The sequence below is a fragment of the Lissotriton vulgaris genome, chromosome 10 (assembly GCF_964263255.1).
Source record: "Lissotriton vulgaris chromosome 10, aLisVul1.2, whole genome shotgun sequence".
In the NCBI taxonomy this organism is placed as follows: Eukaryota; Metazoa; Chordata; class Amphibia; order Caudata; family Salamandridae; genus Lissotriton; species Lissotriton vulgaris.
In genome coordinates this window covers 123,326,850-123,345,273 of record NC_141698.1, presented here as the reverse complement: position 1 = coordinate 123,345,273, position 18,424 = coordinate 123,326,850, and the positions used below count along the sequence as shown (strand labels likewise).

The 18,424-nt window shown below is 42.2% G+C and overlaps 1 protein-coding gene across 1 annotated transcript in view; it reads left to right on the top strand.

Annotated features, from left to right (window-relative positions):
• Positions 1-18,424, top strand: part of AP5Z1 (adaptor related protein complex 5 subunit zeta 1) — a 130,719-nt gene that overhangs the window by 19,588 nt on the left and 92,707 nt on the right. The window contains exons 5-12 of the mRNA XM_086940690.1: positions 1,121-1,233; positions 1,363-1,531; positions 1,838-1,978; positions 2,181-2,218; positions 2,326-2,488; positions 4,185-4,363; positions 13,812-13,954; positions 16,015-16,158. Coding sequence (XP_086796816.1) covers positions 1,121-1,233; positions 1,363-1,531; positions 1,838-1,978; positions 2,181-2,218; positions 2,326-2,488; positions 4,185-4,363; positions 13,812-13,954; positions 16,015-16,158 — 1,090 coding nt within the window. The remainder of the gene's footprint in view (positions 1-1,120; positions 1,234-1,362; positions 1,532-1,837; positions 1,979-2,180; positions 2,219-2,325; positions 2,489-4,184; positions 4,364-13,811; positions 13,955-16,014; positions 16,159-18,424) is intronic.

The following is an 18,424-nucleotide window of genomic DNA, read 5'->3' as shown; positions in this document are numbered from 1 at the left end:
GGACTGTATGCAACTGTTTAGGTATGCTGTGACTTGTTTGCTTAGTGCTTTGTAGGTGTGTGTGTGGAGTTTGAAGATGGCGTGTTTGTGGATAGGGAGCCACGAGAAGTCCTTGAGGTGTTTGGATATGTGACTGAGAGTAAGTTTGAGAGTGAGTCTAGTTACAGCATTCTGTAAGACTTCAACTCTCTTGAGGCTTGATGCCCACCTAAAGGGCTTTGCTGTAGTCCAGTCTGCTGGTGATCTTGGTTTGAGTGACCGATCGATCTTCTGGTATCCAGCAGGAGTCTTCTGAAGACTTGCTTGAGGGTATAGAAGCAGGTGGATGCGACTGTGGTGAATTGGTTTGACATAGAGATCTGATAGTCGATCGCTATCCATAGGTTCCTGGCTGCGTTAGACGGCTTGCTGTAGGTCCTAACTCTGAGGACTTCCACGCCGAAGGCCAAATTAGGTGTCTCTTCCAAATATGAACCCTTCCATTTTTTTGCTTTTGTTTCTTAAGCGGTTAGTCTTCATACAGTTCACAACCTCCGATATGAAGCCGATGAAATTTTGTTTGGTGTTTGATGTATTCTCTATGAGGGAGAGAATGATCTGGGTGTTGGCGGCAAAGGAAATTATTCTGAGCCTGTAACAGGTCATAATGTTGGCGAGAGGAGTCCTGTTAATGTTGAAAAGTGTATGGCTAAGCTAATAACATGTAATTTGATCAATGGTTTATGTTGGTGACACACAGATACTAAGCTGTCTCTATGCCTTTGTAAAATAGTAGATTTTATAATTACTGCAAACACAGTGGTGCTTATTTTATTAACCTGAGAAGGATGAGATTTAAAGTTTCCCATTATGAATTTGAAACCCGTAATATTCAGCTCTCTGTAAAACCAGCTCTCTGTAACCTTCAGAAAGCAACTTAAAACTTGGATATTCGATAAATAATATACCCACCCTCCCCCAAGCGCCTTGAGACCCTCTGGGTGAGTAGTGCGCTATATAAATCTCTGAACTTGAACTTGAACTCAATAAGTTGCATTGCATGTTGATTTCATGTACACATTTGTCAAGCACACATTCTTCTGACCTAATTGCAAGCCCAATTATTATTGTTCTCTTTTAGACCAGGCCAATCTTATCAACAAAAAGCTCGTTGATTGGCTGAGGTACGCAAGTGTTCATCAGGGAATGGCTCAGTCATCTGGAGGATTTTTTTTAAGTCCTAGAAATAAACAGGTTGGTGAAAAACATGTTGAACACAAATTTAGTTGTCACCACTTTTTACTTCATTCATATTTAAATAACATTTTGATGTACATACAGTACTAAGTTTGCAGTTATAACTGGATGTGTTTCCTTGCACAGCCCAGTCCCATCATGGAAGTGGACGGTGCCATTGCTGCAGACTTCTTCACAGTGCTTTCAGTGGGTCATCATTACACAGAGGATCAGTGGCTCAACATGCACAGTTTCTCCATGCTTCGGAAGTGGCTTCTGTGCTATGGAAGCGGTGGGACGAGTCGTATTGAATCAGGTACAGAACTGTTTCTTGATGCTCGACTAAAAGGGTGGTAATACCACTTTCTAATTTTCCGCTACCTCCTATTCTCCAGATCACTCTAAGGGTATCGAGTATGGCAGTGTAAACTCAACGTTTGTGTAATTGTACTCTTGTGGACAAAGAGCACAACAAGAGTGTATGGCAAGCCTGTTTCTCTGCAGTGTTTGCATTTGTGTTATTCTTGTTACTAGCATAAACATAACATTTTACTTTGCTTGTGTTTCAACAATAATTAGATGATCTTGTCCATCCTTTATCTCCACTGATAACCTATTTCAGATGACAAATCTGACCTGGAAGGCTCGGTCATGTCCATGGTCTCAGCCACATCCACCTCAAGTCGCCTGTTGCCCCCAAAAGAACGACTGCGAGAGAAGGCCTATGAATACTGCCAGAGACTCATTGAGCAGAGTAACAGAAGTGAGTGCTTAGAATTTATTTTTCTTTGTAGAGACGGCTATGAATATGGTGCTAATGGGGAAAAGTATAGGGAATTAAAGAAGAATGTTCTTTGTTTTTTCCACTATTTATTTTCAGGTAAATAGAGTTAAAGAACGATTTTAAAAGTAAACATTAAAGTAAAGTCATAATAAATGGGTTTTTTTAATATTTCTTTTAATAGAGGCTCTCAAGAGGGTGGACACTGATCTGCAGAAAGCTGTAAGTTTTTGTTCCTAATAATTACATATATGGTATTGTTGGAGAGGCACGTGTTGCTGTCTGGTGTACTGTAATAAACTGATTGGAATATTATGTTGTATGTGCAGTGTCTGATTGAGGCGATCACCATCATGGATATAGTGTGCAGACAGGATTCATCCTATGTCTATCGAGCCCTCCCATTTTTGAAGATTGTGCATGGGAGAATCTGCATGGATCCTACTCAAACCCGGGTGCTGCTACCCCTTGCCCAGTTTTTCCTGACTCATAGTAAGTCTTATGCTGTGTCCTTTGAGTATTCTACAAAACATTTGTAGCTACTTGCCTAAGAATTGCCATGTTGCATGCCTGTTTCTCTGTGCGAGCAATGTGCATTGATCTGCAGCAGACTAGAGTGTGCCGCTGCTGGTCAAATTGGAAGGGTTGGTAGGGTTATGTAATTGTGTTTTAGGCATTTGGGTAAACAGGCAGATAGTTGTAAAGTAGGCTTTGAAGTTTTATCCGCAGACTGGATTACTCCTGTTGGCTAGCTTTTTTCAGAGGAGGGGGGGGGGGAGTTTTATATAGCACAATCTCTACCAGAAGGTATCCATTCATTTTCAAGAATCACAGGATATTGAGCGTCCCTTCCAAGACTCGAACCCGGTTCTTTAGCTTTGAGGTTGACTGCTCCAGCCGTTACACTATTTGTAGGAATGTGCCTTAGGTAGCTTTGAGGGCACTGCTAGTGTAAGAGTAGAAAGGGTGCCTCCATTATATGACCTGGTTTCCTGGTGCACCTTGGACTTTAGGAAACATGACTGGTGAAGAAAGATTAGTCCACTAAAGCAAATACTTTAAGGAAGGATGACAAAAAAATGCAAATCAGACAATATGTGGAATTAAAAACCTTTGTGTTCTGTTTCCATGTTGAAGCAGTGCTTCAATTAATCTCAGCCACTAGCAATCTCTCTGGCCACATACCAGACCATCATTTTTCACCCCCTGTCCAATTCTATACAAAGACCCGCCTTATGCAAATTGATCTTGGTTCTGATCCAATAGGAACAGTCCAGTCTAAAGAGCCAGGCCAGGTCCCCTCCAGATGGGAACACAAGCAACTTCAACTCGTTTTTGACCTATTTATAGCGAAACAGATTTTGGGTTGCTTGTCTTTCAGTTCAGACAGGACCTGGATTGGCAGTTCAGGCTGGTATCTTATTGGAGCAGGACCAAGGCTTATTTGCATATGACTTGGTCTAAACTGAGATGGCCTGAAGGGCTAACATATGATGACTGGAATGTGCCACAAGTAATTTACCAGTGGCTGATATTCATTCAGGCACTGAGTTCATAACTTTTTTGTATTCTTCAAAGTAAACTCACAGCATCTTGTGTCAATTATTGTGCAAGAACTATATCACCGTTCGGGTGGTATGTTCCCAATAACCACATTTGATACAATTCTACGATACAGCACCAACAATGTTGACTTGCTTTCACAGATATTTTTTCCCCAAGGCAACTCTTGCTTTGTCATAGACTTGCTTTGGGGTGACTGGTAAGCGGGAAAGTGGCAAGGCCAGTTGCCAGGTGGGGAACTTTGAAGATGAATAGAATGTTCTTTGCTGGTGTAAAAGAAGTATTTCCTCTGCTACATGGGCAGATCGACAGTACAATGCCAACCACTGAATGACTCCTTAAATCTGCAGCTCGAGGATAACCTGATAACTCCTAACACATTTGTACTGCTTTCATCAACTTACAATTGAACTTTTGGGAACTCCTATGCAGCAAGAGCACTGGGAGGGTCTAAGGAGGTGTGCTTGGCCAACAGACGTACTTTTGAATGACTTAAAAAAAAATAGAATTTGCTCTGCCTCTCCAAATTATGGGTTGATCATTCTTTTGAGCATACAGATGGTGACATTTGTCAGTTGCATAACGCTTCCTAAAGATAACATCTGGAAATGTTGTATCTTCACAGGCGAAACTGCAGCAGTTGACTCTGAATCGGTGTACAGAACCTTATTTACAAAGGTCCCAGCTGAACTCTTTCATCATCCACTTTTAGCCTTCGAGTTTATTCAGTTCTGCAAAGTCAATGCCACATTTTTCACTCAAAATGTATGCATCTTTCAGAAGTTCTTCCCAAACCTCTTCAAGGTACAGTATTTGAATTAAAACAATATTTTGTTGTGCTACTGAGCATATAAAAACAAGGAATAGCTTTTCCTGTCAGTTATAAGTGTCCCTTACAGTAATGAGGAGTCCATGTTTCACTATTATAATAGAGATTTTCTCCAGTTTGTTTATTTCAATAACCAGAAACTTAAGCCCTTATGGCACTGTTGAAAGTGTATATGTTTTCCTGCTGTAATAACCTGACACAACTTAGTTTTATAAAATTTGCTCAGTCAAGACTTTCAGAAAGACTCGAGGTGTGTAAAAAAAACAAACTCTGTTCCCAAATTTTGAACTCCTAGCTTTTGTTCCTCTGCAATCACACACTTTGCTCAGGCTAGCATGTGGATCCCTAAACTTCACCACCCTTTGAGTCCCAGCCCCTGTCAAATCATCTAGTATGCTACCTTTGTCACCAAGGCAGTCCCAATGGCCAATTGCAATTAACACCCATATCCCTATCCTCCTCTACATACATTGCTACCTTACAAATCAAATACTGACTTTGTGCAGGACCAAATGTAAGAAACAATATAAAGTTATCACATCTAAGCAGCATTTAGCAAAATGATGTTATCACAACAATTCAGTCCATACATCAGTCCACCTCAACTATTTAAAAACTCACTTGATGTACATTGTATGTCCCACCTCTCCTCCTGACTTTCATCCTCCCAGCTGCCCACTTGTTTCGTTTGATTTTTTTTTTTAGGAGTCCTAAGATAGCTCCTACTAATTACTGGTTGATATGGCGGCAGCCAATGAGATCTCTGCTTGAGATTTGTCAGATCCACAGAGGCTCCTCGTCCCTAAATACAGTGGCGGTTCCTCCGCTAAGGTGGAGGAGCATTGCCCCACTGCTTTTCAGCAGTGTAAAAAATAAATAAAAAAAGGAACAATAAAATGATAACATATTATCTTTTAATTCTTCCCTACTGAAGCAGTTTTGCGGGGTTGCTGTCCTCACAGAGGAGCAGGGGGAGGATTTATGGGCACACTGTAAGTGAGCATGACGGTTTGGCCGCCGTCTTGGTCTGACCAAACAGTCATGCACAATTTGCAATTTCTCCACCCAGGCTGTATAACAGCCTGGGTGGAGAACATGCACATGCTCCCTGTCTGAGCGCCGAACCAGGGTGCTCAGACCAATCACAACGCTGCATTACAGTGTTGTGATTGGCTTAGGGGAGCCTGTGCTTCCTGCTTCCGTTGTAGCTGGGAGACATCTCTCCCAGCTACAACAGAAGCAGGAAGCACAGGGGAGAGACGGATATGTAGGTGTATTTTTTTTCTCTTTCTTCCTCCTCCCCACCACCCCTGATCAATGCCAATTGCCGCTGCCTAAACATACAAAGTTTTTGAGCATTAATTGATCAAAAGCTACTTCATAGATTTACACCAAGATCTAGATTTCTGCCTAATTTGGTGTCAAACCTGTTCAGCGGTTTGGGCTGTAGCTGTATGTTTAAAGTTCCTATAGCCCCTGCTTGTCGCACCACATAAACATTCCACACCACAAACTATGTTCACCACCAACAACCTGGTACATCAACTCCTATACTCTGTTGGGTCCTCTACACCAAGCTGAAATATATTGCAATCTTAACTCACCTTTCAACCCTTAGTAAACACAGCAAACGTTTCACAATAATTACCAAGCATCAACATCTTCGCGCTGTTTACCTCTCCAGGACTCAAAAACACCACTATTCTTTACGAACAATAGAGATAATGTATTCACCACTCAAGAAAATGCCCAAGGCACACCACCTAGAACTGCAGTCACTTCCACACTCCTCACACATCAACCTTTGTTATTCCCCAGTTGAACCTGTAATGAAAATGCTCACAATGCATATCAACCAATCCATACCACTGCATATCACAAAGCACCCAACTCCGGTATAAAGTATACGGCTCTCTCACAACAAACACATTATACATTCCTCCATACAACTGACTCGTCCCATGGCACCATTAATTTCTATCCATCTCATTTTACAAAAAACAGGTCATACCCCACATTTGCCATTTGGACGCAACTGACTTGTTCCATGTCATCACTTATTTCTGTTCATCTCATCCTTACCAAAACAGTTCATACCCCTCATTTGCCATTTGGTAAGCACCAAACAGTCATTGCTACCCCATGCTCTCTGCCGCACACATCCACTTTGTTCTGTTGCAGTTGACACCCTAAGTGTGACAAGTATGCAAAGATGTGGATGCTGTGCTCACTGTACCATAGGCCTCATCAACGAGGTATAGCTTGAGGCTTAAGTAGGCTGAAACTGGATTCGGGTTGGTGTTCCCATCTAGAGAGGACCTGGTTGGACCTTTTTGTGTTGTAGCAGGACCAAGACTCCAGAAAGGGATAGTGTATGAAATATTATGGTCTTGGTTGTGGCTTTTGTAATTGCCATTGACTGGAATTAACCCCTTGCATGCTGATGACGGCCCCCGTCCGTAGTGCATCACGGGTGCTGATGACGGCTGGGGGCCGTCATGAACCCGCCCACTCTTCAAAACGGCCGCACAGGTGCAGAATCGCGGCCGCGCCCAAGGGGTTAATTCAAGCATTCTATTCATAACTTTGTTTTTGTTGCAGTAGGCACGCTTCCACCAAAAGTACTCAAACATCCACATCCCACACACCACATACTCCACTCTTACCAGCCCATAAAAGTTCTGCATAGCCATCCTATAAAAGGCACATTTCAGTGCAGCTGTGCAAGGCATCCCACCAAACAGCCCACTTGCCTTCACCCGCCTTGGTATCTACCTATACAAGTCTCTGCCTGAACCAACCACACCATACATTCCAGGTATACACCAAACTCAATATAAACAATTGTCAGCAAACTGCTAAATAGTTCTACCACGGATAACCCACTATCATTCATTTCGGCATTTTACCTATGCAGCCCAAACCAGAATGATGCACACCACTAACATCAAACATGCCAACAGCAAACCACACCCGTAGATCTATCATGTTATGTACCAAAAAATGACAATTCCCCACACACCATTTAAACGGACTCAACAAATCTTCGTAACATTCTTTGTCTCCCCTCAGCACTCCTCTCTCTGTCTCTTCCCACTATTCGACCAGCTATGGAACACATTATTTGTCACTGAAGAAATAGAAAGCCTTCACATGTTATGATGAACAAGTCGATGGAATTGTTTTTGACCATAAATTAATTTTGAAGTTTATCTAAGGCAGTAGCTAAAGTTATGATCTCAGCACCCATGTGTAAAAGTGATTTGCATTTGTGACTAGCAAAACAATTGCCACTATTTTCTCACTTCTCTAAGGTACAGCCTTAGAGGTGGCTATAGGCCTTCAAAACAATTATCTTATTGTTTGTAACGCGAATATTTATAGGCTAGCTCCCTATCCGAACAATCAATAAGTTAAAAACTACATTTTGGAAGACAATAACTTTTTCTGAAGATAGATTACTTTCCTTTGGGCTGCAAAATTGGTTTTAGTTCTAAAAGACTGCGGAGCATCATGGATTCCTGAGTTCAAACTGTGTATTTGCAGTGGGCTACCCAACAAAATCTTTTAGAATATAGTTGCAAAAGTCTGAGGAATATTAAAAAAGGACGAGTGGGAGACTAATGGGAGAGCTGGTAACAAGGAAGCAAGAATCCCCAAATATAAATACTTTGAGTATATAGATTTGTATACGCGTTTGTCACAGATTCAGGCTCTAAATTATATTTGAAGTTTCTCCTACATTTAAGAGTACTGTGGCTTTTTAATATCCCAGAACTAATGACTAAATTTGCTCTCCACCTGGTTGTAAAGTTGACTATCTTGCAGAAAGTAACAACTTGGGATAGTCACAATACAGTGCTACAATCGAGAGCCAGAAGAAAGTGAAGCACTAAACCTAGTTAAGTGTAAATGGCTTTGTACTTGTCTCAAGACAATAAACACACACTCTGACACCACCACCTCCAACTTCACCCTGCCTTTGCCTGCATCTACCACTTGCAACTTCGGTCCCAATTATCTTCTAGTGTTTTTACTACAAAAGCTGATTGGAGTTCAAAACAACACCCCTTTTATCCAAACATTTGTTTAGAGCCAGCTTTCTAGTCTGCCCTTGAAAGTATTTACATCATCCTCTCTTTCAGTGCTTTCAGATAGTTTGTTGTTTGTGTAGGTCTCTTTGGCCAGTGAAATGCAGACTGGTTTGCATTTTTTCCTGAAAGAAATTGCACGCAAATTTTGTGGCTGATGTATGGGGCACGTCTGGTTTTTAAAGTGAAATGTTAAAAAACATCAATTCAGATACAACTTTTTACTGGTTTGGCCGAGTGACTGTCAAAAAAAGAAAAGCCTCTGCCTTTTTCACAGTAAACCTAGTGCATTAAAGAAAAAATATCTATGATTGGCGTGATTATGAGAAAGTGATTCTAAAACTATAGACCTTCTAAAATCTGCCTATCCAAAGTAGGATGTGAAATTGTCCAGTAGCATTGACCTGGTGTATCCTTATCAGTTGTCCAATTAGTTTCCAGGCAAGCTGAATGTTTCTAGAACCCAAGATACATGAAGTTTGGAAGCATTTGGAGCCCAAGCAGCCTGAGGCAAGATGGCCGACGCTGGATTGCGGTGAGCAGTCGCATACATCCCCTCTCCAGCCTTAAAGATTCTAGACGTATGAGCCCGAGATGCTGAATACCCCTGAATGGCTCCTGAATTGACATTGAATGCTGGCTGTAGGCTGCTTGGTTCATTTGGCGTGAGGACCCGCGAACACGCCATAAATTACACTGAGAGGTGTTTGCTGGCTATAATTCGGCTCAAGAGAGGAGCTAGAGTTCTGATGAGCGCGTTTGGGCTCAAGAAGAAACAGCAGACACAGCAGACACAAGCGATTAAAATGCCCGTACGGACCACGAAGCAAGAAAGGGAAAAGGAAAAATCGATGTCGGGAATAGAGACTGCGGGCATTGAGGATATGAACAGACCCCCACGGAACCTTGGTGCGATTCCAAAGATGGGAGCCCAAGCAGGGGGAAAAAGAAAACCGAGCAAAAGGCCAAAACGACCCCTAATGTGCAGGACACTCCCGCAGCACTACGAGCGGCGGCAACAAGCAAAGCGGGAAGAAACGGCGAGAAGCTGAAGGGTAAAGAGACGACACTGCGCCAGCCTACCGTAACAGAGGCTTTCTCTTCGAAAACAGTCTCACAGCACACCGAGGATACGGTAAGCGGTAGAGTCAGCCGAGGCAGCGGCATCAGTGGAGGTGGCAAAGCCGGCGAAAATCCAGATCTCCGGGAGAACGTCCTTGAGGACGCTGTGAGCGCAGAGTCTGAGGTTGCTAGGCAACGCCGCAGACCTGAGCAGGAGCCTGACTCACTCGCAGAGGTGTCTGCTACAGGATCGGCAGAACAGGCAGAACGGATAGACAGCAGGGAGCTCAATCCCACAGTGAGTTGCAGTGACAAGACTGGTGGGGGCTCGGGACAGGTTGAATTTGGCAATGCTGATATGTTGGGAGCCTTAATGCTGCTAGAGGAGGAGATGAAATCAGTAAAAGGGGGGGAACCTCTAATACATGGGGTAGTACCCTTAGCCTCACAAGCAAAGATGGCGTGGGAGAAGGAATGGAAAAGGCTGAAGGTGGGTCCGTTGAGGGAGATTGTTTCTACTCCCTTAATGAGGAATCTGAGCTAGATCAAACCAGTGTGGGGAGCTCAGAGGGGACCTCCGGCTCTGAGTCTAGTACGGGTAAAGACACTATCCAGAAGAGGAAATCATTAAAATTAACCAGACAGCTTTCTGGGGGAATGGAGGGGACCCAAAGACGGTTAGTCTGGGACTACTCTGCAACTTCACAGTCGTACCGGGAGGAGGATGGCAAAAACTCGGAAATACCGCCTGGGGGCTCAACGCAACAGATTCCGGTGGATCTCTTGTTTAATACCCTTAAACAAATGCAAACGGAGGCCAGAGCTGAAAGCCGGAGAGCAAGGCAAGATGCAAAAAAGATACAGAACACAATGAGGAAAATGAACAAAGTATATGATGAACTGGCAGAAAGGGTAACTGAAGTTGAAGAACGAACAGGCAACCTGGAAGACGACGTTGGAAGCTTCAAGACATTCCAGACAGACCAGGAAAAACTCTCAGAAGATTTCCCATGGAAACTGGAAGATTTTGAAAATCGATAGCGAAGAAATAACATTAGACTCCTGGGTGTGGCAGAGGGGATTGAAGGACAGGACACAAGACGATTTGTTGTGAATTTGCTGAAGGGGGCTTTTCCTGAGTCAGAATGGCAATGGGATAAAGAGATACAACGGGCACATAGGTTTCCATTCACAGTGAAGCAGGGGGTGAGAAAGGATGGGCAGGGCTCTTTTCCCAGAGCGATCCTAGTAAATGTGGGGAATTTCTTGCTAAGGGAGGAAATTATCGCTAAAGCTAGACCTGATAGCAAGAGAACCTTTGAAGGGACTACATTCTTCGCCAGGCCTGATCTCTGTCATGTAACGGTAGAGAGGAGGTGGAGGCTCAGGCAGCTGATCGCACCGTTACAGTCACTAGGGTCAGAAGCGTACCTCCTTTTCCCTGCTAAACTAAAAGTGGTAACAAAAGGGAAAATAAGAATGTTTAATTCAGAAATTAAAGCTCAGCAGTTTCTCGAAGAACTCAGGAACATGAAAGGGGGCTAAAATAATGTATATGGTGGATTGAAACTGATGTGTAATTGGTTTTTAGTAGAACTGTTTGATGAAGATGGCGGAGTTCAGGGAGTATTTCAGTTTGCGGTTATGTAGGCTGAGGGGGGATGCGATTGGCGCAATTCATAAGCGGTCGATACCATTGATGAACGCCGATGTTAAATTATATTCTAAAATATTAGCTATGAGGTTGTCGGGGATTATTGAGAACTTGGTAAGTCCTGCACAACAGGATTTATACCTGGTAAAGGGACAACACAGCATATTAGGATGGTGATTACAATGTTTGATGCGGCAGGTGTCTTGGGAGACCCCATGGCAGCGCTTTTTTAAGATGCCGAAAAGGCGTTCGACAGGGTCTCCTGGGATTACCTATGGCAGACTCTGAGGTGGTGTGGTATTGGAGAAGGATTTATTAAGGCTATACAGGCTTTATATAACGAACCTACTGCTAAAATTAGAGTTAATAGGGGGCATTCGGCATTAGTTAAAATCGGAAGAGGGACGAGGCAAGGGTGCCCCTCATCCCCACTGTTGTTTGCATTGTATCTAGAGCCACTCCTACGTAGGTTTGAATCCAATCCACATATTTCTCCTATGAGTGTGAATGGCTGTAGGGTTAAAACACTTGCATATGCCGATGACGTGGCAATACTTACTCCAGCTCCTCTATTGACAATTAGAGAGGTGGAAGCCGAAGCTGAGATGTTTGGACAGGTTTCTGGATATAGTCTTAATAGATCCAAGGCACAGATTGTAGAAAATGTTTACTCTAGCTGCAATGACGTACGGGTGGTCACCTCTGCAGTTTATCTAGGGGTGGCAATTTCATCAGATTTGGATATGGTTGTAGAAAATAATATCTCCCCCCTAATCTCTAGGGTAAAGTCTGATCTGGAAAGACTGAATAATCTACATCTCTCATTGGTGGGCACTACTAATGTTATTAAAATGCTGATCCTGCCCAAGTTTCTCTATCTTTTTAGATCTATCCCACTTTTTTTTTAAACTAAATGGTTTAACTCATTAGAGATCATTTTGAATAGATTTATCTGGGCTCACGGTAAGACCAGGAGGGCCTATAGATTTATGTCTTTACCGAGAGAGAGCGGGGGTGGGGGGTACCGGATTTTAGAATGTATTATTTTGCTGCTGCTATGCAATATATGCAGGGTTTAATAGGTGGGGGTGGTAATGTGCAAAAAGTGACAACTATGTCTACAGCTGTGTATGCAGCTGTTTTAGGGGAGGAAGCAGAAAACTGCTTCTTAAATTGCACGGAGTATGGTTCTTATAAGAGGACCAGATTTAAAACGCTTAACGCATCAGTTAGGATTTGGAATGCCTTTTTGAAAAAAGCAAGACTGGGAAGATATAACAGATATACCAGGCTGTATAAGAACAGGTCATTCCCGGCGGCAGTTTTCGCTGATGGAACAATGGCTAGTTGGGCCGAAAAAGGAATATTACAGATCGGCGATTTGAGGGATTCAGAAGGGATGGTACAGTTTACAGATCTTATGGTGAAATATGGTATTGATAGGTCTTTTTTTAAATACCTGCAGATTAGGAGCTTCCTGAGTAACAAACAAGGAGGGCCTGCAGGGTATGATAGTAATGAAATTATGGAGAAAATACAGGTATCTGCGGATTGCACAATTAGATCTTTTTATGCATGTCTGATGAAGGGGAAATGGATGATATGTAGAGGCATTGTAATAAATGGGTAGAGAAGCTGGGCATTGCACCCAAAAGATTTCAGGAGTCACTTGAATTGGGTCGTACTGTTTTGTGCTCTGCTCCCCTTCAATCCCAGCATTATAAAACCTTGTTTTCATTATATTTTACCCCAGCGAGAATAGCCAAATGGGGAGGTACTACAGGTATCACCTGCCCGCGCTGTAACTCTCTTGAGGCAGATATTGTACATGTATTTGCTACCTGCCCCCAATTGCATACCTTGATTAGAAACATAGAAGGCTTCTTAGTTAGGTCATTAGATATTCAAATAACCCTAACCCCCTCCTGGTTATTGCTGGGGGTAGGCCCAGATGGGGGAAATACACAGAGAGAATTTATTTTTATGGCTGTCGCAGTATATAGATTAACTATAGCCAGGGCATGGCTTGATAGAAATCCACCAGCTATGCAAAATTGGTTGGCTAATTTATTAGCGGCTTATAATCTGGAGAAACCTATATATGCCCGGAAAGGTATGAGGGGTAAGATGCGAGGATTAAGAATTTGGGAGCCTATAGCTAAGTGGAAAGACAACGTGGGCCCACATTAAGACTCTTTATAATAATGTATAGATAAAAACTGTACTGTGTGTGTATATAATGTGCACAATTTGGAAAAATAAAAAGATAATAAAAAATAAAATGGAGCCCTAAGAGGAAGAACACTGTTTTGTTTCCATCATCAAATGCTGACAAGTTGTCATCCCTTTTACATAGTGTGTGACTGAATGGTGTAGATGGTTCTCTTATAGGGGTTTCAGAAATTTGAGTAAAATCACATTCTCAAACCAATTTGAAAGAAGTGTAAATTGCTGATGACTAGAGTATGTCCCATTTCAAAGTGTTTTAAAAATGTGTAGGTTATTCCAGGGTGTAAACCTCTTTTTTCAGTAAATGTAATCTTTACTAAAGAGAGAAATCTTGATAATGTAAGGAACTGCAGCAAGCTTCTAACCCATGTTTTTTACTCCCTCCAGTTCCTGGCATGGAATGGCCCACCGCTAGTCTCTGAATTTAAGGAGCTTTTTCCGTCTCTGATTCATCCAGAAACAGCCATTGAAATTCTTCACTTGTTGCTTGATTTACCATGTTTGACTGCTGCCCTCGACATACAGTTACGGTAATGTAATTATTTGTTTGGTTTGCCTTCTGTAAAGAGTTCATAAGCAGAACACTTCGTAAACTTTGTGTGCTCTACAGCTGAAGTTGTTTGTAAGTGCTAGCCTGCTCCTTGAGGTATCAGAGTGTAAAGAGTTTAAAATAGGTAAGTCATAGGTTTTGATGGCAAAGTCGAGACACCCAAACATGAAATTTGTCTGGGAAACTGTTCTATATCTGAGAGCCTATGGTCTGTGACATTGTAGCTCTGTTTTGGGACGTTCAGGTTTTAGTTTCCACAAGCACCTCTTACCTATTGTCCGGGTGAGAATATTGTTCTAACAAACTCTATCTCAGTTGATATCTTTCTACAGCATAGCAACTGTTGTTTCACAGAGGATGTTAACCCCTTCGCAGCTGGGCAAATTCCAATTCTGTGCTGGGGGACGGGGCGCACAGCGCCCCTGTGCTCATGACGAGGTCAGCTCGTCATGAGCCATGGTGGTCGTGTGCTCATGACGAGCTGAGCTCGTCATGACCACACCCGTTTCTTTAGAACGTTCGCACAGCAGGGGAATTAGCCCAGCGTGCGAGCATTCTAAAGGTCATGACGAGCTCAGCTCGTCATGAGCACACGAGCACCGTGGCTCATGACGAGCTGAGCTCATCATGAGATTCGAAGGGGTTAATGGTATCTGCCTTTCATAGGACAGGCAAATAAGAGGAGTAGTTGTCAGGTAAGGCAAATGTGTCAAGGTGGCTAGCCAAGGACTTTAAGCAGGCTATGTCACCAGAACAACAAGCAGGCAGGAAAAAGCAAGACAAATTGACATCTATGTGTGTTGAAAGTGGTAAATTTGGGAATGACATACATATGGGCAATAAAGAATGTGTAGTAAAGTGTCCCAGTGATCTCATCATCTAGATCCTTTTGACTGTACTGCAGGCCTGTAGTGTCCAGTCGTAGCAGTAGATAAGCCTAACTTTATTGTCATATTTAATTTTTTGTGTTGGTGCACTGAATTTAAGAAGGCTTTTGTTAGAAAAAAAGCAAGGCTTCTATCGAGGCCGATGCACTCACACTAAGGCAACTGCACCTGCAGTGATCATGTAAACAAACAACCAGATATATTTTGTATGTAAGGTAAAAAAAAATACGTATTGTACCTTTGCCTTACACATCACCCTTGGTATGTCTAAGTAGGGTAGCCATTTACTTCTGTTTGTGCATTAAAGACTTTCATTCTATTATATCTTTGCATCTTTCCATTGGTCCTTGTTCACAACACACATAGGAAAAACAATAAGACTGATGAACTCAAACAGGAAATGTTTATTTTGAGTTGCTGCTGATGATGTTAAACATTAACCAAGTCACACGGTGGACTTACCTATTTCAGCCAAGGTTGCTGAATGTTGGCTAACATTTTATTTCAATAAATGACAGCGTCATTTGTGTGCGATTTGTCCTATGAGGGCAGATTTACCTACTGTTAAGACGTGGTGTGGGCTAAGTGATGTCGGGTATGTCTTGGTATGCTAAATCATTGAATCTTGAAAGTGTGCTTTACTTGTCACATAACATTGTGTCTGAATCTGCATAGTACATCCATGGTCAATTGCAGGCGGTTAATTGCAACTTTTAGGCTTCCTAAGTACTCTCTGTGTATACTTCGGAGGAGACTCGCGATTGAGGTCAAATGAGCACCATTCATTTTTAATGTAAGGTCATTCTATAATCATATTGTCCTCGTAAAAGCAAGACTATTGCGTTGCACAAATATCGTACCTCTTTTAGTCATATTACATCAAGTTGGCATGATCAGCAGTTTTTTGTTGCTTTTACATGTTTTTATGTACATTGGCATTGCGAGGCTTATTTGAGGCATGCATCCAAAGGCTTAATCAGAAGGTGGCTAGTCTGATACTACCAGCCTCACAAGGGTTATGACCTTGTTTTGCAGAGCTCTTTAAAAAGGATGCTTTGAAATAGTTAAATATTATTTAAAGTAGGTCTGGAACTTTTAAATGCTACTGTTTTCCAATGTGTTTCTATTGAGGATTCTGTGTTTAAATTTCTAGGTCTTCTCCTACATCTGAAAAGGCCATGGGAGCCTCCTCCTTGCCGCCCGCAAATTCCATGGAAGCGTTTGGTCACCCATTTTACAAAAGCCTCTTTCGGTACCTGCTGCGTTGTGAAACCTGGAATGGAGACGTCATTGAGGGGTAATACAGCTATCCAATTTTGGCTTTCTATGACATAATATTGACCTTGCAAGCACGTTTGGAGCACCTTTTTTTGTGCTGTGATAATCCTAGTGGTGATCTTCACTTATGTGCATTTTATATGCAGCGCTCCATGGATCAGAAAAATATAATTGAGAGCAGATCAGCATGTTGAAGCTTATCCACTCTTACCACATCCCTAATTGGGGCCTGATTTAGATCTTGGCAGATGGGTTACTCTGTCTCAACGGCATGGATTTCCTGTCCACCGAAATATAAATCCCATTCTATTCTATGGGATTTATATTTCGACGGACGGATATCCGTCACTATTGTGACAGAGCAACCTGTTCGCCAAGATCTAAATCGGGCCTTTAGTCTTTCCCTTCAGTCCCAGTTTGGTCTCCACAGTTCCATGTTCTTTTCAGCATCCCTGTTAATTATCTTAAAACTAAAAATCTTGGGAGGGGCGTCATTTAAACAATCTGGGTTTTAATTAAAATAGCAATTTTTGATATACACTTTGGTTTAGATCCCATTTGGATTATTTATTTTAAGAGTTTTATATAGCACTGGCAAGACCCAAGGGTATCAAGGTGCTTTACATCAGTATATGTTTACATCAAAATAACAAGTATAATGGAATCAATGATGTCCAATCGAGTCAAGTGACTGGTGGAGCACAGGGGAGGAAAAATAACTGGGTAGGGGGGGCGGGAGGGGGCGACGGGGTCCAAGGAATGCTGAGTGTGGAGGTGTTGCCGCAAATGATTTATGATATGCTAGTTGAGGTGCTGGTTGAGGAGGAGCTCCTTTTGAAGCACAAGGAGGACGGGTTGGTCCTCGTATGTATTGGTATGGAGTTTTAGATTTTAGGGGCATTGCTCAAGAAGGAGCATGCCAGAGTGTATTGCTCGTGGGTTTTGGGCAAGATTAAGAGCTTGGTGTTTGAGCTTCTGAGTGTTTTTTGTGGGAAACATCCTTTACGACGCAACTTTTACCACGCAGTGCCTTTACAACGCAGGTTTTTCAACGCAAGTCATTTTTAAATAATTGCGCTGGGGGGCGCTCTAGGATAGGTAATAGTTTAATTTACTATCCAACACCTTCCCTACTATCCACGGGGACTGGAGTTGGAACAGTAAATTAAACTATTCACTATCCAACACCCCCCAACGCAAGTCGTTGTAACGACCTGCGTTGAAAAACCTGCGTTGTAAAAGCATGCGTGGTAAAAGCATGCGTTGTAACAAAGTACATCCGTTTTTTCTGTCTGTCCTGCCCTTGTGAGCTTAGAGGTGAGGTCGGTTGATTTTCCAGTGTGCACAGCTTTGTGGGGGTAAGGCACGCTGTTCTGAAGCTGCATCGGGCTTCAGTCAGGAGCCATTTGAGTTCTTTCAGGGCCGGGGCGATGTGGTCAACTGCAAGTCACATTGCTACAGTTTCCAAGGGTCTGCTAGAGTGAACCTACACATTTCTGCAGATGAAGCGTATACTTCAACAGTTCAGAATAAGATAGCTTAAATGTTTCCTAGGCATATGCTGGCCTGACTGAACGGGTGTAAAAGAGATCAGCACTTGCACATTTTGAAGATATAAAATGGTTGTTTTTTTTAGAGGCTTTTACCACTCTTTCTCCTTTCATTTTGAGATTCCTTTGCATCAAAGGTTAAACTACTGCCCCGTGAATAGGTGCAGATGGATTTAGCTTGCCAAATAGGTTTTATTCTGGTTCACACAGTACATTAGGGTTTACTAAATAATCAAGTGACAAACCAAAAAGCATTATTTGCTTTCTACACTACATCTAGTCCTCGAAAATGGCAAGCTGCCACTCTGCTTTAGCAAAAGATATCTTGGATTGTGATACTGAATGCTGAAGCACAATGTGTAGTCCTATGTAAATGCCCCTATAATTGTGGGGGGTGTTGAATATCTTGTCCATCATAAAATTATAACAGTTAGCTAACTTCCTCTTTGAAATGTTGGCAAAGCGAAGACTTAAAGTTTTTTTTTTTTTGCTATTTTAGCTGAATCTAAATTAGGGCTCCCGGTTTTATGGTATTTATTTTTTCATCATTTCCGTCTGTAATTATCCATATTTATTTTTTGGTAATTTTTTCTGTATTTATCCACATTTATTTTTGTCGCAAGTAAATGACGTTGCTGGAGCTAGTATTTTTTTCACATTTATGCGAAAGGGGCTATGTAGAGATTGTAACGACTGCACACACTTAGAAGGTTACCAAACAAAATTGAAAACACT